This window comes from Mauremys mutica, chromosome 4, assembly GCF_020497125.1.
Source record: "Mauremys mutica isolate MM-2020 ecotype Southern chromosome 4, ASM2049712v1, whole genome shotgun sequence".
NCBI lineage: Eukaryota > Metazoa > Chordata > Testudines > Geoemydidae > Mauremys > Mauremys mutica.
The window spans coordinates 43,319,641-43,345,066 of NC_059075.1; the positions used below are offsets into that span (position 1 = coordinate 43,319,641).

Genomic DNA, 25,426 nt, shown 5'->3' on the forward strand with positions numbered 1-25,426 from the left:
AGTGTCAAATTTAGAATCAAGGACTGTCCACAGAGAGGAGTATTCAGTGACTGTAACATTATTGCACTGGGGAGGATAAACATGCCAGTCTAGTCTTGAGAGCTGGGGGCTTTGGAGCTGGGAGACATCAGTCACACTCAACGAGACCCAGATTTATCCTGGGGCTACAGAGACCAGAATCTGGCCCTGTTTGTTTTTTCCTTAGCTCAGTTCATGTCCATTGTCTCCAATGCGGCACTTGTTTTGATGATCTCTTGGCGTGAGGCACACTGATCAGTTTGGTGTTCTGCCAAGGACTGGAGCAATGGGCAGGGGAGGCTGAGACTGGGGGTGTAGAGGTCACCCTCTGGAGTGACTATGAGTGTGCAACTGTAGGGAGAAAGCAGCCAAGTAATTCTGGAGATACAGCATCCATGGGTACCTGGGCGATATCCCAGCCTGACTGCAGGTACGGTGTCTCTGTCAATCTGATAGACTCTCTCCTCCAGGTGCATCTCTCTGTCTGAGCTCTGTGTGTATGTATCTTCCCTAACCACCCAACAACACCTGCCGTTACCCGCTCTCAGTATTATGCAGACTAATCCTGTGGGGTGAATAGTGCCGCATTCCATCCAAGTTTGTTTATAATGAGGATGGAGTGTGCCTTGCTCTCAGCCAATTTTGTCTGTTCACTGCTTCTTCGCTTTGATCTGACAGTTTCATTCTTTCTCTCCAAAGCCTGATGATGGGTAATAAGGCCCCGATTTCGTTAAACTCACTGAAGAACTCAAAGTCCAGTCTGGTTTGGAGTTTACTGCATGATTTGCTGGACTCTGTCTCGTCAGGGAGGGGAATGACTGTATGTCTTTCTTTTCTTGCTTCTCCTGGGATTCCCTGCATCATCCACATATTCTCAGGAGCATCGTAGGTGCTGTGCAAACATATGAAATGCAGTCCCTGTCCCGAATAACTTACTTTGTTCACTGCACACAAACACGTGTATGCACACACACTCACCTGCTGTATTTGTGCAATGCTCTGACCTTGGTGCCTTTAAGAAATTAGAATGATCTCTAACCCTTCAACAATTGTGTCTTCCTTCCCCCATTCCCCTGCTTCAGCTGCCTCTGTGATATTAGAGGGCTCTTCAGAGGACATGCTAACCCTGTTGTATTAAAGCAGGAAGCATATTCCTTGCTTGCATTACAATATAGCTGAGCACAGCACCTACAGGGCTCTGACACAATATCCCTCAATGCTCCACTTCCACATAAAGCTACAGCTGCAACCTAATAATCAGACTGTTCCTGTGGCTGCACTTCAGGGTAACTTTGCATATTTATGAGACCTGTGGTGGAAAGGTCTCGCTTCTCATTTCTCTCCTTATCCTGGGGCCCTTGTTATCCAGCTTTCTCCCTAAAGAGGGAGCTGCCAATGCAGTTTGCTGGGATTTTTCTGTAGCTGTTCCACAAAAGAGAGATTGCTGACCATGATCCTCCCTGGGCAGAGTTGGCCCTCAACTTAATACAGCAATTCCCGTACTCCTCCCTGCTGCAGCCACAGTCTTATGGGATGGCTCAGGGCAGATATACTTAGGTTACTTCTGTTGGCCCTTTGATCCCCTACAATCAACACCCCAATATCCTTTTTTCCTCTCTTTATAACACCATCTCTGGGAGCCAAGCCCCTGGGGTGCTGAAGGGCAGCAAGGAAAAGAGTGTTGGGGGCCTTATATCACAGAGAACATTGTAACAGGGGGAGCTCTGTTCCACAGAGTTACAGAAGTTAGTGAGGGAAAAGACCCTGGGTGCCTCCCATCCACCTGCTGTCAATGCGGGATTGTTCTCTACGTAGCTTAGTGCTTTGTCCAGCATAGCTTTAAAAGTCCCAAGTGGCTGGCCTTCATCACTTCCCATGGGAGAGAATTCTGCAACCGCTACCACTCACTCTTCGGGAGACTTTCTTAGTACTTAACTTACATTTTCCCATCTGTTCCTTGATTACTCCCAGTTTTACTCCCTTGAGCCACCCTGAGTAATTCATCACCCTTCTGGATACTTACACCCTTCAGCTATTCGCAGACTGTTACCATGTCTCTCTGTGTTGTCCCAACTAGACAGATTTTGCTCTTTCAATCTTTCCTTGTAAATCTGTCCATCCAGCCCCATCTTTGTTGCTCTTCCCTGAACTTTTTCCAGTTCATCAGTATCTTTCTAGTTATAAGATTCCCAAACTCACATAATCTGGATTCAGTTGCAGTAGAGCTGTATAAAGAGAAACAATCACCTTTGGGCTTTGTTATTTGATGCCTCACAAAGGTTTGTTTTGCTGCCATATTGCACTGCTGGTCTAATTTGCTGTCCAGTATCACCACTAAATCTCTCTTAGCCATCTCTGCATCCCAGTGCTTCAATTCCATTTGATTGCCCATGTTTCAGATTATTTTCCTCATGTTTTAGCTGCCTTTTGCCAAGTTCAGTTTCATTTTATCTCATACTTATGTTTTCAATTTCCCCAGGACCCTTTGCATTATTTCTTTGCCCACCAATATTCACAGTGCTTCCCATTGTAGTACCATGAGCAAATGTCATTAATGTACAGTTCATTCCTTCTTCCAGATCGTTTAATGAAGATCTTAAATAAGACTAGATGTAGCATTGAAACATGCAATATTCACTAAACGTTGCTCTGCAACCCCATACAGGACAATTTATCAGCACTCTTTGTTCATTGTCCTTCAGGCAGTTTTCTGTCCAGTTCAGTGACTATTTCCCACTTTGAATGAACTTTGGCAGAAAAAAATGTCATGAGAAAAGTTGTCAAATACTTTACTAAAAATGCAAGTTTGTCTGCCAAGATCTTTTCTTCCCAAATTCCATGGTTGGATCATTATCCTGTAGACATCTCGTGATTTTTCACCCCTTAATATTTGTTCCATTATTTTATTAGAAGTAGAATTTAAATTTACAGAAAAGTAATTGGCAGGATCATTTTTTCCCTTTTCCAACCCTCCATTACAAGCCCAGTTCTCTGTGACTTCCTTGAATTAACTGTCAGTGCTATAATTTTAGATCATTCCTTCAATATTCTTAAAACATACATCATCCAGATTGTTTCACTTCTCTATTGAAAATTTCCCATATATGCCTGTACCGGCCTTTATTATTTTATTTTAATTAGGTCTTCCTTACTTGTTAATGGTTCAAATAGAAATTCTTAGTAGGATGGGAAAATTAAGACTCTGGGGCATGCCATTGGTCTTATTTTGGTTGTTGGGTTGTGTGTGAGGGTGCTGGGTGGCGTTGGTGGGCTGTGACATACCGAAGGTCAGGCTATGATCTCAGTGACTCTCTTGGTGGGGAGAGGCACGAAAGATGAATTAAGATGGGTAGGCCTTTAACAACACAAGGTGGTGCTGAAGGATTTGAGAGGGAAGGGTAAGAGAGAGAGAATGATTTCATCTTCCTGAAGGGAGGCTCAACTTTCAAAAGTTTGAGAAATGTTGCCCTAAGGGAAGGGATGGAAGCTTATTGATAGGGATATTTTGAAGCTGGATATAATACTAGGAATTGTACACTAGGGGAGAAATTGGGTTTGGCCCTGGGGACAAACACATGGGAGCTAACTGGGCTTTTGATCCTCAGGAGTCTTCAATTCAACTTCTTTATTTAAATTTTCATCTGGAGGACAGATAAAATGAAGGTGATATGCTTTAGATCAGAAAGAGTGGCATACCCCAGGGAGCCCTATATCGGGCAGATGAATCTGCCTATACTATATAACATACTGCAGAGAAAGAAATTACCAAGGTGTCTAAAAAGAAATGACATTCTTGGCTGCAAGGCAGCAGGGTGTCGCATTGAGGTCTGTTTAGGAGACAGGTGTATGCTAAAGGACTGCTGTAAAAACAGTGTCCAGTGTTAGAATTAGAGGTGGCCAAATAATGGAGTTTGTACCCCAGGGGAAAGTCTGATATTCTAATATTTGTTTTCATGCCAAATCAGGAGGAAAAGTCAAAATATCAGCCATTTTCACAGAACAAAGGGTTCCAAAATATTTTGATTTGGAAATGTTAAAATGGGCGATGTCTGCATTGTTAATTAAAATGAAATGATTCGTCGTTCCCAAAATACATTTTGATTTGAATTGACATTAAAAAAAAATTCTTTTCATGTCATTTAAGAAATGTCTGTTCAAAACCAAATGTTCATTTTGTTTATATTTTGCTGATGGAAAGTCAAACAATTTTGTCAAAATCGACATCTTCCCATGGCAAATTTTGATTTTGACAATCGCATTTTCTGATGGGAAATTGTTTTGTGCAAAAAAAAATGTTAGCCAGCTCAAGTTAGAGTCTCCGGAAGTGAGCTCAGTGGTAGGGCTTTTCTATGCCCGGGGTGCTGCTGGTTTGATTAAAGCTGCGATGTTGTGCTAGTTTAGAAAAATGGGTTTAGAAAGGAAAGATGGTGCAGTAGTTAAGAGGCTCTTCAGGGCTGTTGGAGACCTGGGTTCAATTTCTGCTCTGTCACAAACATCCTGCATGACCCTAGGCAAGTCACGTAGGGCTGTCGTACACTACTAACTTAGGTCAGTTTAACTACATCTCTCAGGGCCATGAAAAATGTCACACCCTGTGTTGTATAATTAAGCTGACCTAAGCCCCAGTGTAGACACCGCTAGGTCGATGGAAGAATTCTTCGATCAGTCTAACTACCGCCTCTGAGAGAGGTGGTTTTACTACATTAATGAGGAACCCCTTCCATTGCTGTAGTGAGTGTCTACACTGCAGTGGTGCAGCTGAACCATAGTAGCGTGTCTAGTGGAGACATACCCCTAGGCTTGGTAGGTCTACACTTGGAGGTGGGGGTGTGATTCATGGCTCGAGGAGACATACTTGTGCTAGCTCTCACTGAGCCAGGAGCTAAGAATAGAATATAGCCATGGCTGTGAGACAGGCCAGCCACTGAGTACGTACCTCTCCGAGATCCTAGGCAGGGACTCGGGGTAGCCACAGCTGCATTCTGTTCATAACAGGCTAGCTCAATGACAGCTAGCGTAAGTGTCTCCATAAGATGGGAATCACGCCCCAAGCTCAAAGTGTAGTCATCCCCTTTTTCCTCTGTGCCTCAGTTCCCCATCTGTATAATGGGGACAATAGCACTTCCCCACCACACAGCGGTATTGGGAGGACAAATACATTAAATATTGTGAGGTGCTCAGGTACTACAGTGATGGGGCCATATAAGGACCTTCAATAGATAGGTAAGTGCAGCTGTGGGGGTAGACCAGGCCTCAGGCTCTCAATCCCTCTCTCCCTTACTGTGCTTTGTATAGTGTATGGAGAGGCAGACCCCCCAGAGAACACTAAAACGGTAACATAATTAAAATATCCTCACAGCAACCTTCCATCTTCCCTGAATTTATACTCACTCCCTCACCAGCCTGAGCCCAGGCATTAAAAAGCACTATGAAAGCTTGAGTATGTTTAGAAACTATTAGCTGTTGAAACTGTAATGCATCAAGGGCTGTAATTTACTGCGTGTCCTGCTAGTTTCGGACGTCAGAAAGGCCCCTCAAGTGGATGCCAGCTGTGCATCTACTGCAGTGCCATCTGGTATCCTCTACAGCAATATAAATTATGAGCCACCAGAAAGGATGCAACAGGCATTCCTATCTAACTGTATGGTCCCTTCTCAATGTGCATTGTAGATACAGCAAATCTTCCACTCATTCCAGCCTGATGTTATCAGATCATCTCATCACATGCTTAGCTTACTATCAGCCTGTGACAGATGAACAGCTCCTTGATTATCTGAGACAGTGTTCAAGCCATGGAATAGAGTTCCTAGATTCTTGTTCTCTCTAGTGCAGCCAGATAGTGCCATTTTGAACTGGCCAGTGTCCTGCAGTCATCTCTGCTATGCCCAGTAGATGTTACTATGAATGGTACCCCTGAATCCGCAGCCTCGCCTTGTTGATATTATACACTCACTCCTTCTACTCTCTTTTATTCCTACCCTCCTGTTAGCTTCTCCAGGCCATTTTTAGCAGAATGGAAAGTCTGAGTGAGCTTCAGAACCCACTGCTGGCCAAGAGCAGCAGGCATCTTCACGGTAGCTACTCCTACCATCAGCATCACCCTAGTCATTGCTGCCAGGGGAAACTTTACATCTTTCAAAACACTGGCAGTGCCAGGACTCACCAGCTGCTGGATGCCAGTTCTCTGCAGCTGGCTGTTGAAGCATTGTATGGTCCCAACTTCATCCTGGTGAAGGATGAGACCAGTCTCAAGGCCAAGGACAACAAAGGGGAGAGCTGCGAGACAACCTTCATGGAAAACAAAGAGGCCCCCTCTGAGGCTGCAGATGGGCGAGAAAAACAAGGGCCATGCCAGATGGAGAGTGACATCAGAATCCAAACAGTGTCCTACGAGGTGGAGGAGGAAGAATTCCAGGAGTATGAGGTGAGCTACTTCTAGGAGAAACAGCAACAAGCTGCTCCCCGGTGAATATGTCCGACTGCCCTTGGGGATAGATGGTGCACAAATGGTACTGAAGGTGTTAAATGTCTACTATCCCCTTCTGTGTCTGAACTCGCCATCACCACAGAGTGTCCCAGCTGCTTCTGTTGGTGTCCAACAGGGTTATTTTTGATGGGATACTTTGCAAATTTAATCTGACTCTGAAATCAAAGTGGAGTTGAGATTAAAGCATCCAGGAGGACTCAATCAATTATTATAATGTGATCTCATTTCATTTGCATATTGCAGTCCCATTGGTTGAAATAAAAGAAATGAGGAGTACTTGTGGCACCTTCGAGACTAACGAGTTTATTTGGGCATAAGCTTTCGTGGGCTCTTTCCCCATGCTAATTTTTCCCCTACTGTTACTCACACCTTCTTGTCAACTGCTTGAAATGGGCCATCCTGATTATCACTAGAAAAGTGTTTTTTCTCCTGCTGGTAATAGTCCACCTTAATTGATTAGACTTGTTAGAGTTGGTATGACAACACCCATTTTTTCATGTTCTCGTGTATATCTATCTATCTATCTATCTATCTATCTATCTATCTATCTATCTATCTATCTATCTATCTATCTATCTTCCTACTGTATTTTCCACTGCATGCACCCGATGAAGTGAGTTTTAGCCCACGAAAGCTTATGCCCAAATAAATTTGTTAGTCTCTAAGGTGCCACAAGTACTCCTCCTTCTTTTTGCTGATACAGACTAACACGGCTACTACTCTGAAACCTGTCACCATTTGTTGAAATGTTATCCTAGTATTGTGAGTTTCTCTTACACTGTAAAAAGCTCATTTGTCCTTTCCCACCCACCCATCTCCTCTCCAGCTCTGGCTTATTACAGAGCGAATGTTACTATTTCTGTCAGCTAGATAGCTGCACAGCAGCAGCACTGCAGTGAAGGTGTTATATTTTTAGGGTTGGAAAGTAATCTGGGGCACCGTGAATTGGCCAGAAATTCAGCCAAGAGAATGAGCCATCTCGGGGGGGCGGGGTGTCCTTTGAAATAGCCCTTTTTTAACGTGATGGCTAAGTGTAGATGAATAATGATGTCATACTTTGTGTGGCAGCCACATGTGGCATATTTGCTGCTCTGTCACAGGGCACTTGGGTATCTTCATTGGCTGCTCAGGGGGGACCTCATTTACCCATGGGGTGAGGAAGCTGCCATTCTATCCCTCTCCCCTATAGCAATCTTGTCTTGTCACCATCCTCCCAGTCTCCTCTTGACACCCTCTGTGCCACACCCAATCTCCTGCCTCCCACACATTCTCCCTACATGCTCCCCCCAGTTTCCTGTTGTTGATCCATGCCCCATATTTTCCCTCCCAGTCCTTTGATAGTCTCTTATCATTCAATTCTCCCACTCTGCTACCCACATTCCTCTGCATCCTCAATCTCTCTCATGCTCTCTGTATTACCCTGCACCTCCTCAATCACCTTCCTTAGCCTCCGACTCTGCCCCCACATTTCCCTCAGTCTCCCTCCTGCACCCTACATTCCCTAAAACTCCCTCAGTTTCCCTTCCTGCTCCTCATCTTTCCCAGTAATCTCCTATACCTCCATGCACCCTCTCTCTGTGTACCCAACATTTCCCTGTCTCTTCACAATTTCTGGTCCAGTTTCCTAACTCCAAAGCCCAGGAGGTGGCCAGCTTTCCTAATATCAGCCTGACTTCAGCTCAGTTGAGAACAATGGGAGATGATGGCCATCTTCATTAGGAGCAGCCTCACTTTCCAATGCAAGGCAATGGTGGCCATCTTGACTATGGCTGTGGCATTACAGAAAATAATGGGAAATGGCGGCCATTCTGAATAAGGGCAGATCAGAGGGTATATAGACCTCACACAGGGGGTGGGGGTGGGAAGCGCTGCTTATATACAAAGTGATAAGTGCCCTAGAAATACCATCGGTGGGCAGACTGACAGGGGCAGTTCTGATTCAGGGAAAGCCCTTCGTAATAGGACACAGAGCATTTTGTGTCAAGAGCTCCGAGTTGCCAGAGGTTGGTAGTGACCACAAGTTTTTTCCACCACCAGGCCATGAGATCCTGCATCTCAGCCTCGTTCCCATCACACTTGCCCCCACACAGCAGGTCTGGACGCGCCATAGCGACTGCACCCCTTTTTTATCCCTGTGGCAGATCCCTCCAGTGCAGGCCAGCATCAGACTGGTGGGAGGAGGGGAGGACACCCTTGTGTCAGTGTTTGCAGCCTCCCCCCTCCTCCCCCCACGCCTGGTTTTGACAGGCTGGCCTCATGACATGTTTCAGGATCACGTAAGTGTCAGACATGCCAGCCTGTCCCACTGAGGGGTGAATGGGGTGCGCTTGCACTGCTCTTCCCAGGCTCTTTCTGCCTGGGCACTCTCCAGGCCTGACGGCTCTGCGCTGCTCAGCAGCACTGAACTCATTTGTTTTCCAGAGTGACTCCTCGAGTGACAGTGAGAGTGAGGATCATTTCCTGACGCTCCCCCCACGAGACCACCTGGGCCTGGCCATTTTTTCAATGCTCTGCTGCTTCTGGCCCCTGGGAATCGCTGCCTTCTACTTCTCCCATAGGGTGAGGAATCCATTTGCTGATGTCTCCTTTTCTGTGCTGCACATGCTGGGTTAGGTAATGGCTCTAACGCAGGGACCCTGCAAGCCAGAAGAACCCCTTGAGTCAGGGGCCTGGCACCATTCCAGTCAGTGAGACACACATCTCTGTCACTCCCATTGGTCCTGTTTCCAACCCTCACTGACCCAGCTCTGTGTGCTGGGGCACAGCAAGTCATGCTCCAGGGTGTGTAGTGCTCTGGGCACCCTTCATCCACGCCCCACAGCAGAATTACATGGTTCCACTGCAGCCAGGGCTCTCCATGATCATGTGGGGAAACTACAGGACTTGCCCTTCAGTGCAGAGACTAGATACTGTGGGCCAGAGTCCCACCCTTTGTGCCATTCTGGTGGTGCAGAGGGACCCAAAACTGATCATAACTTGCCAAATGAGAGTTTCTCCAGTATGGGTGAGTCTTTGGCTGGGGTGGAGCTGCTACAGTCAGTTCCTACATTGCCCTGCTCCAGTTTCTGTGCTTCAACAATCCCCAGAGGGTGGATGGTCTCCTGGGTGACTTTTACCATCTGGTGTAGCTTGGAGCTGCCCCCGGGCTACTCCAAACTGTTCCAGAGCCAGCAATGGACCTGCTTGAGAATCCAGCTGCCTCGGAGACTGGGCAGAGCAGAGACTCTGGCCTCTGTTTCTCATTACAGGGGTCCCTCCATTCATTATGTCTGTAGTAATGGCCTCTGATGTTGTCAGATAAAGCCAGCTCCCCCTCTATAAAATAGGGATAACACCACCTCCCTTTGCCAACCTGCTGGTTAAACCTTGAGTCAATATTACTCTCCTGTTGAAAGCTGGGGAAGGACTGACAGCTCTCCCGATTGAAACATGAGTCCATTGTGATCCTCCCAGATCACACAAGGGGCTTGATTCTCCTCACACTTGTGTGTAAGTCAAGTGTAACTCAGCCGTGTAAAGCCTGGCACAAATAAGACGAGAATCTGGGCCTTGGCCTGTGTTAGCTCAGACTGGCCGCTGCTCTAGTCAGGGCATGGGCCAGATTTTGTTCTCGGTTACACAGATGTAGATCCAGAATAATTCACTCGGAGTTGATGGAGTTGCGCCAGTTTTATACTGGATGATACCAAGATCAAAGTTTTTCTCACAGTCTTAAGAATGGAGACAGTAGAAACAATAATAAAAGATAAGTTATAATGCACCTAGCTGAGAATAATATGAAAGGAACAACCTAGCACAGCACCTGTGAGGCAAAGTGGGGTCTTTAAGCCGCTGGAGTTCTTTGAAGAGGAGCTCTTGTTTGTTTGTTTATCTAATGTAATTGCTGTACATGGTGCTTGGTTATTACTCGGATTGTTTGTTAATTCTTCAGGGCAGGGACTGTCTCTGTGTTTGTTGAACAACTGAGAACACGCACAGTGTTTAAAGGAAGTTAAAAGCGCCCATCCTGAAGAGCTTGCAGTCTAACCATTCTCTCCACCACTGTAAAAGCAACAAAGAATCCTGTGGCACCTTATAGACTAAGGCTTTGGCTACACTTGCATTTCAAAGCGCTGCCGCGGCAGCGCTGCCACGGCAGCGCTTTGAAGCGCTAAGTGTAATCAAAGCGCCAGCGCTGGGAGAAAACTCTCCCAGCGCTGTCCGTACTCCACTTCCCTGTGGGGAATAACGGACAGCGCTGGGAGCGCGGCTCCCAGCGCTGGGGCTTTGACTACACTGGCGCTTTGTAGCGCCGCAATTTGCAGCGCTGCAGAGGGTGTGTTTTCACACCCTGCTGCAGCGCTGCAAATTTGTAAGTGTAGCCAAGCCCTAACAGACGTTTTGCAGCATGAGCTTTCGTGGGTGAATACCCACTTCTTCAGATGCAAGTGGTGGAAATTTCCAGGGGCAGGTTTATATATGCAAGCAAGAAGCAAGCTAGAGATAACGAGGTTAGATCAATCAGGGAGGATGGGGCCCTGTTCTAGCAGTAGAGGTGTGAAAACCAAGGGAGGAGAAACTGGTTCTGTAATTGGCAAGCCATTCACAGTCTTTGTTTAATCCTGAGCTGATGGTGTCAAATTTGCAGATGAACTGGAGCTCAGCAGTTTCTCTTTGAAGTCTGGTCCTGAAGTTTTTTTGCTGCAGGATGGCCACCTTAAGATCTGCTATTGTGTAGCCAGGGAGGTTGAAGTGTTCTCCTACAGGTTTTTGTATATTGCCATTCCTAATATCTGATTTGTGTCCATTTATCCTTTTCCTTAGAGACTGTCCAGTTTGGCCGATGTACAAAGTACTGATACTTTCCACCACTGTGTCACTCCAGTTTTATGCCCAGTGGGTTTCCATTGAAATCAATAATGTTATGCCACTGTAAAATTAGAACAATGCAGTGGGGAATCAGCTCATAGGTTTTAACTAAGAATGAACAAGTAGTGGATAAAAGATGACAGATGGGTCTATTTAGACCTTCAAAGGCTTTTGATAAAGGTGGTAACCCTGGGCAAGGTGGGTACAGTTCTGTTATAGGTTATTATACACTGGTTAGAAGGTAAAAGTTAAAGACAAGGCTAAATAATTGTCAATCCTCAACCAAGAAGGAGATTAATAATGGGTTCCCCTAGGGAACAGTTCTCAGACTAGTTATGTTAAATATTTTATTAATGATTTAGATGTTGGGGTTGAATAAAGAGGCGTCAACATTTGCTGATGACACAAAATCATTTAGGTGAGGAGGGCTGAGAGGAACTCTTGAAGAATGTAACACAGCCAGGAAACTGGGAACATGATGGCAGATGAGTCGGTACAGACAAGTGCAAGCTGATGCCCACTGCAAGGAGCACTTCAATCTTGCTGGCCACTGAATTAGCCGCTCAGGAAGCAGTGCGGCGTGTCACTGTAAGCAACCCTGAATCTGTGCAGTGTGCAGTGGTGGCCCAGAGAGCAAATGGGATGCCTGGATATTGAAAGGGGAATAGAGAAGAATGTGACAATGCCATAGCATAGAGTGGTATGTGTCCTCACCTTGAATACTGCATTCAGTACCAGGCACTTCATCTTAAAGATGAGGTGCAATAGGAGAAACAGGAAAAGGTAACAGCAATTAAAAAATGACTAGGAACACAGGTACTGCCAGATCCATGGTCCAGGCTGTCTGCTGCCTTCCCTGCTTGTACCCAGAACCAGATGCCAAGGTGTAAATTCCCATAACAATCAATTATGGAATAATCTGCCTCTGGGGGAATATTCTTCTTCACGCCTATCAGTCAATGATTCATTTCTCCTAGCTAATGTATCTGCAGTATTCTTGTTGTTCATATACATATTGACTCCACTATGTCTTATTATCATGTGGCAGTGAGTTCCACAGGTTATTTATGCATTGTGGGGAAAACTGTATTTCCTTGTATCACTTTTAAATGTGTTGCCTTTTAATTTCAGTAAATGTCCCTGTGCGCTGGGATTATGAGAAAGTGTAAAGGGCAGCGCACCATTTACACCTTTTATCCTATTCACTATACTGTGAATATTTTCATTTTATGGCAATGATCAGAGGCCTGGAAAGACCCTTTTAACCTCTACCACATGAAAGTATTTCTAGGCCTCTGATCATTTTCATTGCTCCCCTTCAAACTCTTTCTATAACTGCCATATCCTTTTTGAAATGATGTGGCCAGAACTGAACGCCAGAGGAGGGTGACCTGCCAATATATGCAATGACATTATACTGTTTCAGTATTCTTCTTTATCCCTTTTTTAATACAATGTAACCAGAAATAATTTACATATTCCTGATTAGCCAACATACTGAAGATTATTAGTACAATATAGCTAGTATCTCTGCATGTACAGTCCTTCTGGCATGACATCGTGAAGTTCCATTGCACTTACATTTCAAGACCACAAGTGCACGAAGTGACATATTCAAAAGTCCAAACACAACCAGTTCAAAGACTGATCCATCTACAAATGTATGGATAGCTGTAGCTACTCACCAAGAAATACACCTCTACCCTGATATAACACGACCCGATATAACATGAATTCGGATATAATGTGGTAAAGCAGCGCTCCGGGGGGGGCGGGGCTGCACACTCTGGCGGATCAAAGCAAGTTTGATATAACGCGGTTTCACCTATAATCCAGTAAGATTTTTTGGCGCCTGAAGACAGCGTTATATCGGGGTAGAGGTGTACTGTGCTGGGAAGAGCTGGTGCAATTGTCCCTGTACTATGAGAGTGGAGTTTAAGAATATCAGATGCACACATGTACTTCAAACTTCTCAACCCCTCAAACCTACCTTTTAAAGGAAAGCTGTGTCAAAGTAAAGTTGCACAGAAGGGAAGAGGAGGATAAGGGTTGGGAGTCAGTGCTGTTCCCTGGAGTAAGTGAACAGTCATTCCTCTTCCCCAGAGGGGTTAGATGGTGTTAATAGTCACTTACGCATTGTCTTCTCTTTCCAGACCAGTAAGGCTGTCTCCAAGGGGGACTTCCACATGGCAAGTTCAGCCTCCCGGCGGGCCCTCTTCCTTGCTGCGCTCTCCATCACCATCGGCACAGGGGTCTATGTTGGTGTAATTGTAGCACTGATTGCTTATCTATCCAAAAGTGGCCATGTATAGCAGAGACCTTCACGCCAAAGCTCAGCACTCTGCACCCAAAGGCCAATGCTAGTGGGATTCACGCTTTTGTATGGAGCATAGGACACAATGCTTGCAAGAGCCGCTGAGCAGCTCCATGAGTGGAGGGATCCAGGCTTGGATGCACTGTACAGGGTCTTTCCCTTTTACATGAACAATAGACTCCATTCTCCTTTACACCTTGGACAACTGGCTAACGATGTCCTGCTAGTAAAGAACTCAGCACAGCCTGAAAGTCCTGGATTCTGAGGCTGGGAGGAGCATGTTTCACTTAAGGAAGAATGTGGAAGAGAGACTTTTAGTTCATCTGCAGGGCCTGGTGCAGCCGCTTATAGTTTTCAAAACAACATGTTCATGTTCTAGTCCTGCACTGTGAATCCCACCACCTAGCGTATCACAGCCCTGGTCTGATTTTGAGGCACATGGGGAAGAGAGGGCAAGGGGCAATTAATTCATTGCCTGCTCTTCCTTTTAGGAGAGCGGGCTCACAGGCTGATTGCAAGAGAGATTGGGCAGGGCTCCTGGTGTGGGGAAAACACTTCAGTTTTAGTGCCACAGGCTGGCAACTGTCCCTTTAATTGCCACAAACTAGGAGGACACAGTGCAGCCTAAATAAAGAGAGAGCTCTGGGACTCAGTCTGCAGAACCTCAGCTAACAGCCCTACCACCAGGCTTTACCCTAGTCTCATTTACCAAGCCATGGCTCAGCCCTTGGTGATTCAGACCTAGCTCTGGAGTCATACATCCATTCTAAACAAGACAACGAAAGGTCATTGGGGTTGGTAATTGTGTGTCATCATTTCATGTGTAGAAGCTGGTTGGGAAAAGCCTCACAAGTCTTGTGTATTATCATTGTCACAGTAGCACCTAGTGGCCCAACTGTTGTGCTAGGTTCTGTAAAGACACTCAGTAAGAGCTCCGGCTCCAAAGAACATACAGTCTGTCTCAGGAGCCAAAACAGACAAAGGCCGTGTGTGAAACGGAGGCACTGAGAGCTGACAAGGTCACTGAGCTCAGGGGCCACAGAACCCTAGGCCGCAGTGCTAGCCCCTAGGCTACGTACCTCACCTTTAGCTTTAGCAGTGAGCAATGAAACACTCCAAGTACTGCCATTTAGGCAGACACCCCGAAGAAAATATCCTGTTCTGCCCCCAGTGTGTCTACTTCCAGGTAAATAACAACCCCCTCTGCCGGAACTGGCCTGATCCCAATAATGCTGGTCTCAGACAAATAAGGAGGTCAACAAAAAAAACCTCTTAACTCAGCTTTGTGTATAACCTCCAGCCAAAAATACTGTTTGTTACTGGACAAACGCCAGAGAAGGAGAAAATGTATGTTCCAGGGTTGGAGACTGAATGACAAGCGATGGAGCCAAAACCCCAGGTGGGGGGCGGGAAGAAGTGTTTGTGCAAGGCTCTGTGCTGGACAAGATCCACACTGGAAATGCCAGTGCCACTTAGCGCTGCTTACAGCCTATTACTTATGTGTATAGTGCCAGTAACACACTAGGTGCTTCACAGACGGATGTGGAGGCAAGGTCTTTGCCCAAAGAGCTTACTGTAAAGAGACACTTTCTGCTTCAACCTGAGCTCCACTTTGTGCCTCAGACGCCACATCTTAAACCCTCCTCATCTTGGCCAGTCCTCCCTGCACTTCTTTCCTTGCCTCTCCACACCTCACCCTGATGGGGCATAGGCAGGCTCCCAACTCACCCCTCCTCCCTGGGGCTTCCGTGCACACTATAGCATATTCTGTAAGAAACTCAGCATGTTCCTTGATTCGTGTATTGTTCATATGTACATTTCATTCTAAAGCAGCATGTTAATATCTGAGATTTCTATTGTACTTGAGCCATAAAAGAAGGGGAAACACAAGAGAAGAGACCGGTTCAGAAGCTTCTCTGAAGGTCCCATTATGTTTTATAAGATGAAAGAGTTAATAAAAGAGTGGGAAATGGGAATGGAGCCTCGATGTGGATATGGACAGAATGGGGGCGCACTATGCAAATGGCACAAAGGTATTTAGATCAATAAAACCCCAGGATGCTTGTGAGGGAGGCTGGAGGATGTAATCCAGCCAGTGGCTGGGCAACACCATGGGATATTACAGTTAACTTAGGTCACTGCAAAGAAATACACTTTGGGGAAAAGAACCTAAACTTAGAGCCTCTGAATTCATAGTAGCTTCTTAGGGGAAAGATTCAGGAGTCCCCATGGAGTTCAGTTTGCCCAGTGCACAGTAGATGTTTAAAAAGTAAAGATGCTCAAAAGAGAGAGAGAAAATATAATGATTTTGAATAACAGTGAACTCCTCTGTGGAGTTACTAACCGGTCCCTTGGAGAGGCAGGAAACAGTCAAAGAAGCCAACAAAAATGATTCAAGGCCTGGCAGGACTTGAATAAAAGAGATGAACGTAAGAGCAGTTCCAAGGTTTTTGTTTCCTTTTTTACCATTCGGTAAAATCTTACCAGTTTGACCGATTCATAACTCAGGGAGTGGGGTCACTTGAATCATAGTGAAAGAAAGTAAATGGGAAACAAAGCGAGGGAAATGGGCATCTAGTTAGCCTGGGGGAGTCAGTGCCCCATGGGGTCACCATGCCGGAAATCATGGCTGGATTTAAAAAGATAATTGGATGGCCAATAATCACTTCTGAAGCTGTGCAAACTAAAAGAAGTGTAATGCAATCTCAGCCCATCAACTAGCCCCCAAGGAGGTAATAAGGACTCCCCCTCCCAGCCATAGCAAGGCACAAGTGACCAGCAGCATCAGTGGGAGGGTCCCATCAGCTACTGTCCACTAGATACAAGCAATAGGCTAAGGGTCTGATGTGTTACATTATTTGTACTGCAGTGGTGCCTAGAGGCCTCACCAGAGAGTGGGACCTTACGTTGTGTACCAGCATATAGTACAAGACAGTTCCTGGCCCAAAGAGCTTACTGTCTAAATAGACAGGCCCAGGGACCACACGGCCATGCGTCCCTTACAGCAGGAGCTGGAATACTGGGCACAGGATTGACCAATGGCCTGATCCAGGATAGCAGGAGCCAGGATCCCAGGGACTACATGGTATTGCAAATCAGATGTGGTTGCACCACAGAGAGGCCAGTGTCTGGATGAAAATCTGGGGAAGTGTCTGCTGGTCAGAGGGTGAGGACAAGAAGGTAGAATTTGATGCAGTAGAAAATGGGGAGCCAATAGAGAGATTCAACATGTGTGGTTGGGGGGGGGGGGAGTCAGGCACGCCAGTGACCAAGTTAGGAGTCCAGGGTCCCATCCTCCCTGTGAGCTGGAGCTGCCTGAGCCAGAGTACGGCAGAGCTAAGGAGAGAGCAGAAGCCTGAGCTGAGCTGGAGGCAGAGCAGCAGTAGCCAGAACCAGAGGGGCCAGAGAAGCAGCCCAGAAGGCAGAGCTGAGCTGGAGGCCGAGAGGAACTGCAGCTAGAGCAGCCCAGAGCCGGGAGCTGGAGCCACGCCGACTGTGAGCCAGAGCTGAGCTACAGTGGGGAGCTGCGGGCCCAGCACTGGGGAGGAGACACTCGCGTGAGTAACACGCGAGCCAAGTGTGGTGAGCAGCTGGGGAGAGTGAGCGAAGGGGGGCTCTCGAGATCAGGCAGGCCTCTGGGGAAAGGGAGTTGGAGCGAGGACTCAGATCCTTTCACTAGCAATTCCACCGGGTTAGTGCATAAGCCAGGAAAGTTCCTCACAATAGTAGGACCATCCCCCCACTTATACTAGGAAATCCGCTGTACTCCAGGTGGCTGGCTGCTGGGATTGGCTAATTTCCAGGTCTCTGGGGAGGGTAATGTGGTGGGAAGGCAGGACAGTGTGTGGCCACAGGGAGGGGTGCTGGGACAGGGTCCTGCAGCCTCCCCCATGATAGGAGCCCTCTGCCACCCTGGCCTACCTTACCACCATGCCTCCTCTCCCCTGCTGGACTGCCACTCACACACTTCACTCTGACACTGCATGGGGCGGGCAGCAGCAGAGCCAGGTGCAGGAAGCAGCTGGCCGGACCCTGCAATGGCTCCCCAGGGAGGTGGAGTTCTCTGCCCACTAGGGACCCTTTTCTATATCTCCGGGGAGGAAAGGAGTTGAGGTGACCATCTACTAAGGAGGTATGGGAGGGAGAGGGTCTCAGCCCAAGTATGTCTGCCCTGAGTACCTCGGTGCAGAATACTGAGAACAAGAGCCAACATTTTCTCAGCCCCTTGAGGCGCCTTCCAGCCCTGCATCTTCTAGGATTTTATGAGAGTCCCAATGAAAATTCATTTTTGTTTGCTAAAAAAAATCACTGGTTCTCAGCTTCCTGAGTTCCTTAGGTGCATTTTAGGTGCATTTATGAGTCAACAGTTTGATGCTGTTTCAAAAAAAAGCAAACGTGATTCTGGGATGCATTAACAGGTGTGTTGTGAGCAAGACACGAAAAGTCATTCTTCCGCTCTACTCTGCACTGGTTAGGCCTCAACTGGAATATTGTGTCCAGTCCTGGGCACCGCATTTCAAGAAAGATGTAGAGAAGTTGGAGAGGGTCCAGAGAAGAGCAACAAGAATGATTAAAGGTCTAGAGAACATGACCTACGAAGGAAGGCTGAAAGCATTGGGTTTGTTTGGTTTGGAAAAGAGAAGACTGAGAGGGGACATGATAGCAGTTTTCAGGTATCTAAAAGGGTGTCATAAGGAGGAGGGAGAAAACTTGTTCACCTTAGCCTCTAAGGATAGAACAAGAAGCAATGGGCTTAAACTGCAGCAAGGGAGGTTTAGTTTGGACATTAGGAAAAAGTTCCTAACTGTCAGGGTGGTTAAACACTGGAATAAATTGCCTAGGGAGGTTGTGGAATCTCCATCTCTGGAGATATTTAAGAGTAGGTTAGATAAATGTCTATCAGGGATGGTCTAGACAGTATTTGGTCCTGCCATGAGGGCAGGGGACTGGACTCGATGACCTCTCGAGGTCCCTTCCAGCCCTAGAATCTATGAATCTATGAATTTTGAAAATGCTACCCAATGTCTGTCCTCAGAAGCCTATGGGTCAGCCTGTGGGGCCTGACTGGAATAGTCTGGCTTTCCACACCCTCCACTCCCCTGAGCTGTGAGCAATATGTCAGCCCCGCTATCAAGAACCCCTGCGGCCCCTGCTCCACACCTCCCTGCACTCAGAAATTGCTCTTCAGGCTCCTGCTTATTCAGGGAGCATCTCCTCACATGCTCAGTCTCACTAAGCTTCCTCTGGCTTAGCCCTTCAGCTCCCTACAGACTGGCTGGCTCCAAGTTCCTTCTGCTCGTCAGCTGTACTTGGGGGCAACTCCTGGGGTGATGCACTGGGACACCTCAGCCTGCATCCCTGCATTGCCGGTCATGGGGATGAGCGTCAAACACAGAACTTGGGTTACCATCCGTTGAACTAGAAACTAGACCGGGCTGGGCTCCACCAGAACTGCAAGGGCCCAAACTCACTTGCACAGGGTCTTTAATGACTAGCGCTCACTGGGGAATATGTGACACCCTGTGTAACAGAACATATTAAACTGAAACTCTTCTCTCTGGCTTTTTAATTTAAGCTATAAGGAGAAGAACTTGATCTGAAAGGGACTGACAAAATTAAAAAGTGTTTTCTGCTCATAAGTGGGGTCTCCGGTGATACCATAAGGGGTGGGTGGTGCAAGAACATCCCCTCGGGGGTTGTTACAGAAAGGAGGATATTAGTTAGAAGTAGCCTAAAGGGAAACTTGGGGAAATTGAAATCCATAGAATCAGCATGGCGACTGCCTCAGAATAACTTACTATAGACTCCACAGTCTGCTGCATGTCTGGGAGCAAAGGGAAGGGATGCACAAAACCAAGAAATCAACAGGCTGGTTAAAAAGCAGCTCCAGGAGTTGGTACAAACTACAAAATCCTTCAAAATTAAATTTCTGCTTGAGGCTCTAAAAGGAAAGGATCGTCACCGGCAGGGGCAGCTCTATGTATTTTGCCGTCCCAAGCATGGCAGTTAGGCAGCCTTTGGCAGCATGCCTGCGGGAGGGCCGCTGGTAACACGGATTCGGCGGCATGCCTGCGGGAGGTCCACTGGTAACACGGATTCGGCGGCATGCCTGCAGGAGGTCTGCAGGTCCCGCGCCTTCAGCGTACCTGCTGCTGAATTGCTGCCGAAGCTGCGGGACCAGCAGACCTCCCGCAGGCGTGCCGCCAAAGGTGGCCTGACTGCCACTCTCACAGCAACTGGCAGGCGCCCCCCGCGACTTGCTGCCCCAGGCACGCACTTGGTGTGCTGGTGCCTGGAGCCTCCCCTGGTCACCGGCAAACCCTGCCTTCAGTCCCTCTGCTTCTTCCTTCCGCTCCCCTCACTGCCCATCCCCTCCATCGCTGCATCTTTCTGCCACCCCCTACGCCTCTGCTCCCTGCCTAGCCATAAGGATCTCTTTCCCCCACCTCCAATAAGGACTGAGAAGGGGGCTGGTGGTGGCCTGCTCTGGGCCCAGGTTCAGAGGGGAACAGCAAGTCTTTCTCCTCCCATCCCACCTACACTGTTAGGAGGAGAAACAACTCTCTCTTTCTCCCCCACCCCGTCCCCTGGTTAGTCACTGTAGGCTTTTATTTTATTTAAAGAGAATTTTGTAATGTGGTATTATACCACCATGGGTTTGGCTCTGGTGGCTACAGTTTGAAGCTTAATAGAGTGGAAGTTACCTCTGCTACTTGCTTCAGATTCAGAGTTTCTCACTCACTCACTCATGCCCGTCATCCCAATGGGGGTATGGGCCGCCAACCACAGATCTCCAGAGTCTTCTATCCTGGGCCATTCACTCTAGCTGGTTCCAGGTATAGCCCATTTTTTTGCCTAGTAGGGTCAGGTTGTTGCTCCTCATCTCTGCTGCAACCTGCGCCGTCTTTCCTGACTCGTACATGGTCCTCACGTTCCATGTGCCGATGGTAATCCTCCTGGTTGTAAGACGGGTGATCGGCTTAGTGGCTTCCTCGTGGCTTTCACCACCCAGCGTCATGCATCTTCGAGTTGAAGACCCTTCTTTTTCCAGGCTAAAAGTCTCTGTTAACTCTATTGTTGGCGTTTCTGCAGGGCCGCCCAGAGCGGGGGGCAAAGGGGGCAATTTGCCCCGGGCTCCGCAGGGGCCCCCAAGAGAACAGCGGAGGCTCCCGCCTCCGCCCCTCTCCTGGAGCCTGAGCACATCAAGCGCCGAGTCTCCGCCGGGGCCCCTGAGCCCCGCCCCGCTCAGATCCGCGTGGTGAGGGGGCGGGGCTGGGAGCTCCGGGCTGAGCTCCCAGCCCCGCCCCCTCACCACACGGCTCTGAGCGGGACGGAGCTCAGGCCCCGCCGGCCACACGCTGTGGCTGTTCCGGCGAGGCGCTGAGACTCCGGGTGAGGAGGGAGCCGGGGGTAAGAGGCTGGGGCCGGGGCGGAGGGGAAGCGGGACCCACCGCCGAAGCGCAGCCCGGTCTTTGGCGGCGGGGGGCCCCTTCCGTTCCGGGACCCGCCGCCGAAGTGCCCCGAAGACCCGCGGCGGGGACCCCCCCCCCGCCGAATTACCGCCGAAGACCGGGCTGCACTTCAGCGGCGGGTCCCGCTTCGGCGGTAATTCGGCAGCGGGGGGCTCCCGTCGCGGGTCTTCGGGGCACTTCGGCGGCGGGTCCCGGAACGGAAGGGCCCCCCGCCGCCGAAGACCCCGGGCCCCCGGAATCCTCTGGGCAGCCCTGCGTTTCTGTAGCAAGGTGATTTTTTACAGGGTGGAGTTGCTAGCCCCACGCACAACCCCCCTCCTTTACCCTGACTTGGGACAGGCAGATGGCCCCAAAGGACCTCTCTGGTGGAGTTTCAGAGTTTCTAGGAACACATAAAGACCAAGGGTAGTGACCACACAGACATTCACAAGTACAAGCGCTAGATTGTTTTACAAGTTTTATTAAAGTTATGATTACCTAAGGATAGAGAAATTCTATACAGACCTATGCGAAAGTTACAAATATAGTTATACTCACATCCTTAACAACAGTGTTAGTGTCTGATGTGTCTCTCCTGGATTGATCATCAGCAGAGGAATAGTGCCTGCTGGAGTTTCCCATAGTGAGCTCAATTCCCCCACCCCTGCTTTTTATAATGTAATTCTGATCATATCGCATTAGCATTTATACACATAGTGCACTCTGTGGTTAGGGTACATGTTAGAAAAATGTGACTACTGGGCATCTTGTAAGCAAAAATTTACTTTTACTGTTAATTTTTTGCAATATCACCCATTGGTACATCTTATCCTGTAATCCTGTAATTCTTTGGTCATTTACTTATGTCAGCAGTGCTTATCTCCAAAGCCTAAAATAGCTAAGCTAAAATCTTGCAGGCCTCAGCCTATAGACCTTGTGTTTCAGCCCTACTTATTTAGATACCGAATACATAATTAGCTCTTCTAACAACTAATCAATCATAGTAGTGGTCCTGGGGGGAGGGCTAGCTTGGTGGTTTGAGCATTAGCCTGTTAAAGTCAGGGTTGTGAGTTCAATCCTTGAGGGACCATTTAGGGAAGTGGAATAAAAATCTCCCTGGGGATTGGTCCTGCCTTAAGCAGGCAGTTGGACTAGATGATCTTCTGAGGTCCCTTCAAACCCTGATATTCTATGGAAAGACTATAAAAGGCAGCTGCATCTTTGCCATTTATACTTCTGTAACCCTACAATTTAACTCTTTTTAATAAATAATGATTATATGTGACCTAACATTAGTTAATCATAAACACACAATAAATGAACAATAAATTAAAATCACTGGCTACATCACAAACCCCCTCTGACCCAGACCTAGTGTTACTACAGCACTTTGACCAAGTAAACCCTCTCTTCAGTGATGCTTATGCACTCTGGTCCTCCCTGTGCTGAACTGGTCACTCATTAAAACCTACACCAGCCTTCCCGCCATTTCACCCAAAGCTACTTGGGGGGTGGGGGGACACAGTGTACTTCAAAGGCCTGCACTTTGAGTTACATTCCTTCACCGCTCTGTCACTGGGTTTTGGCTACTCCAGTCCTGAGCGCTGTGGGGCAGAGGCTGTATCCTCAGGCGTAATTTGCATGTGGCTGGCCCGGTATAAATAACTGACTGATTTCTAGTTTAACGTGGGCTCTGCCGGTAGTGGCTCCCAAGTGTACAGTGATGGCACTAATCCCACAGGTGCTGATTAGGGTTTGTATTATGGAGAGAGACAGAAGGCCTAAAAGCTCCAGGGCCTCCTGTTCAGAGGTGCTGGGCACTTGCAGCTCCAATTGACCACATTGGCTTTTGGATGCTGAGCGTGTCTGAAAAGCAGACCCTTGTCCTTGGGCAGAGTAGGGAGCAGTGTGATCAGTGCTCCACTAACACCCCCTGGCATTAACCAGCCAACAGAGCACTCACTGACCAGTGTACGCCGCAACATCTTGCTTTGCTAGAACCAGGCTGTTGTCAGGAGCCGTTCTGGGATCAGGGTTACTCCACAGAAGTGGGATTTCCTGCAGCATGAAGCACATACCATCATTTGTTTACTGGCTGGGTTTTTCCATTTAGGAGCCCAGTTTCTCAACAGTTGCCTGCACTGAGCCAACTCATAAGTCTGCTCATATTTAGGAGAGGAATCCCATTGCTAACACCACAGCTGATCGCTTGACACCCCTTTGCTAAGACAGCTCACGCACTCTTGGACAAGAGCCCCACTGGCCTTTCACCATGCATGGGTGATCAGCACCACCAGGAAACTGAAGACTACATCCTTATAAAGTGGACGCATCAGTTTGGAAAGCGAGTCAAACACACACAGTCTCTGTCTGCACTGCCCTGCAGTTCAGACTATGGGGGGTGTGAATTGCAGGGATGTAATCCTGTCCAACGAGGACTATGTTATCGTGCACTAGGAACCTTTCAGTTCGTGCCCACAGCATCCATGCAAGAGAGTTACAGCACAGCACTTTGGTACGCCCCGCTAGTCAGACCTCCATAGTCCAAAAGACAAGCCCTAAGTAAATTCAGGAGCCCATTGCTGCACCTTCCTCTTTGTCCACTTGAGTGTAGATCCTAGACCAGACTCAGCAAGCTATTCACTGGCTCATCCAGAGTTGCCACAACTATGCCGCAGCTTGGCCTGATTGCCTCCCCATGCTGTGACTGTGGGGGCAGCATTGCAGATAGTAACTTGTGGTGGAAGAGTGCCCAACCTTCCATCTGGAGGACATTTTCCACCACCTAGTCTCCCTGGATACAGAGACCGTCCTCTGGTTCCGAAGCTGGACGTTGAAGCTCTGACATTTACACATGAGAGGGAACAGTAGCAGGGGAACTCACACCTCTGTAAACAACAAGCCAATGGAAACAGGCCAGGTTGAACCCAAACAAAGTAACGCCCATTACAAATGTAGGCAAGAGTTAAACTAAGAGCAAGAGAACATGAGGGTTAAAATGAAGAAACACTAAAAGGGGCGGTCAGGAGTCTTTGAAGCCTTTTACAAAATCCTGGATCCCTTTTCCTCTCCCCTCGTTGTTGGTAAGTCATTGAGTTAGACTAGAAGTTCTTTGGGGCAGGGCTCTATCAGACAGATCACGTCTGAAGCACTCGTGGTTGCTAGCTCATATTAATAAGCTAGCTATGTTAGCAGCTAAGGATGTAACCCCCCAGGGTCACACACACTGTGCAGTCTGGCAGGGAAGACGAGAGCTAGGATGATGAATGGGACGTGGGTATCTAACCTAGACAGATGTACCTTACCTGATGCTGCTGTCACTACATCCATGAGGTTGGGAGTAAAAAGTGATCCCTGGCTTTTGCCAGCTGTTAGGCAGAAATAGGACCAGCTGCCTGTTCTCTCCTCAGGAAGTTCAGATCTGCCAGGTGGGCAGTTATAAAATGTGCAGAGATTTAAGAGGACAATTCTTCTTGTTGGGCCTGAAAGTCTCTCTGGGGCTCAGACCTTCCATCGGCTCCTTGCTTTCATAACCTGGGGCCCATCAATCTGGTGCTCCTTGTCGCTAGCTGCATTGAAGTTTCTTTTGTTTGTCCTTTTTGCTCAAAGTGAAAAATGTGCCATCTCCCCACTTGTATTTCCCTTCATCTCACTTTGTAATTTCAAGTCAAACTCATCCTGGCAGGTTTTAATCTTAGGAAGTGCTTCCCTCCTGAGACGGGCCTGGCTGATGGAGCGCTCTTTTATCAGAGCCGGGCTATGCTTTGTACCCTGCTGCCTATTAGGATGCAGTGAAACAGAACATTATAAAAGGAAAATGCACTGGTTTGTCCAACACAGATCTAAGTTACTGACACATCTGAGCCAAGTCTGTCAGCACATGCTTCCTTTTTTCCTTTCTTCATGCTCCTTTCCCCCTTGGCGCATGATTTGAGATGGAGAGAAGCAGAAGCTGCCTCTGGATGCTGGGCTTTGTAGTAGTTACAAAGGGTGCAGGGGCTGGTTCTGCGCTTGATCTATTTCAGTTCTCCTTCCCGTTCTCTGAAGCGCATCGGGAGGAGGCAGCAGGAAGCACAAGGAGAGGGGCTGGTGCAGAATATTCAGGACAGAATACGCTGGCTTCTACCAAACGAATGTTAATGAATGGGATTTCTGGAAACTGAAGATCTCTATCCCCAAACCAGGGACATTGGGGGCAGCAGCAGTGTGTCCTTCCCTGTCCACACCATGTGCCTCCCCTCCGCCCTGCAGAGACCTCTTCTAGGGCTGGGAGCAGGAGTGCAGACTCCAGAGGCCCATTCATCCTTT

The 25,426-nt window shown here is 47.9% G+C and overlaps 1 protein-coding gene across 7 annotated transcripts in view; it reads left to right on the plus strand.

Annotated features, from left to right (window-relative positions):
* Positions 1-16,224, plus strand: part of SYNDIG1L (synapse differentiation inducing 1 like) — a 71,207-nt gene extending 54,983 nt beyond the window's left edge. For 6 of the 7 annotated variants that reach the window (XM_045012639.1, XM_045012637.1, XM_045012638.1 and 3 more), the window contains 3 exons: positions 6,008-6,442; positions 8,927-9,064; positions 13,507-16,224. In XM_045012639.1, coding sequence (XP_044868574.1) covers positions 6,032-6,442; positions 8,927-9,064; positions 13,507-13,665 — 708 coding nt within the window. In that variant the 5' untranslated portion in view covers positions 6,008-6,031 and the 3' untranslated portion in view covers positions 13,666-16,224. The remainder of the gene's footprint in view (positions 1-6,007; positions 6,443-8,926; positions 9,065-13,506) is intronic. The other variant, XM_045012644.1, reaches the window with a different exon arrangement.
* The last annotated feature ends 9,202 nt before the right edge of the window (positions 16,225-25,426 follow it).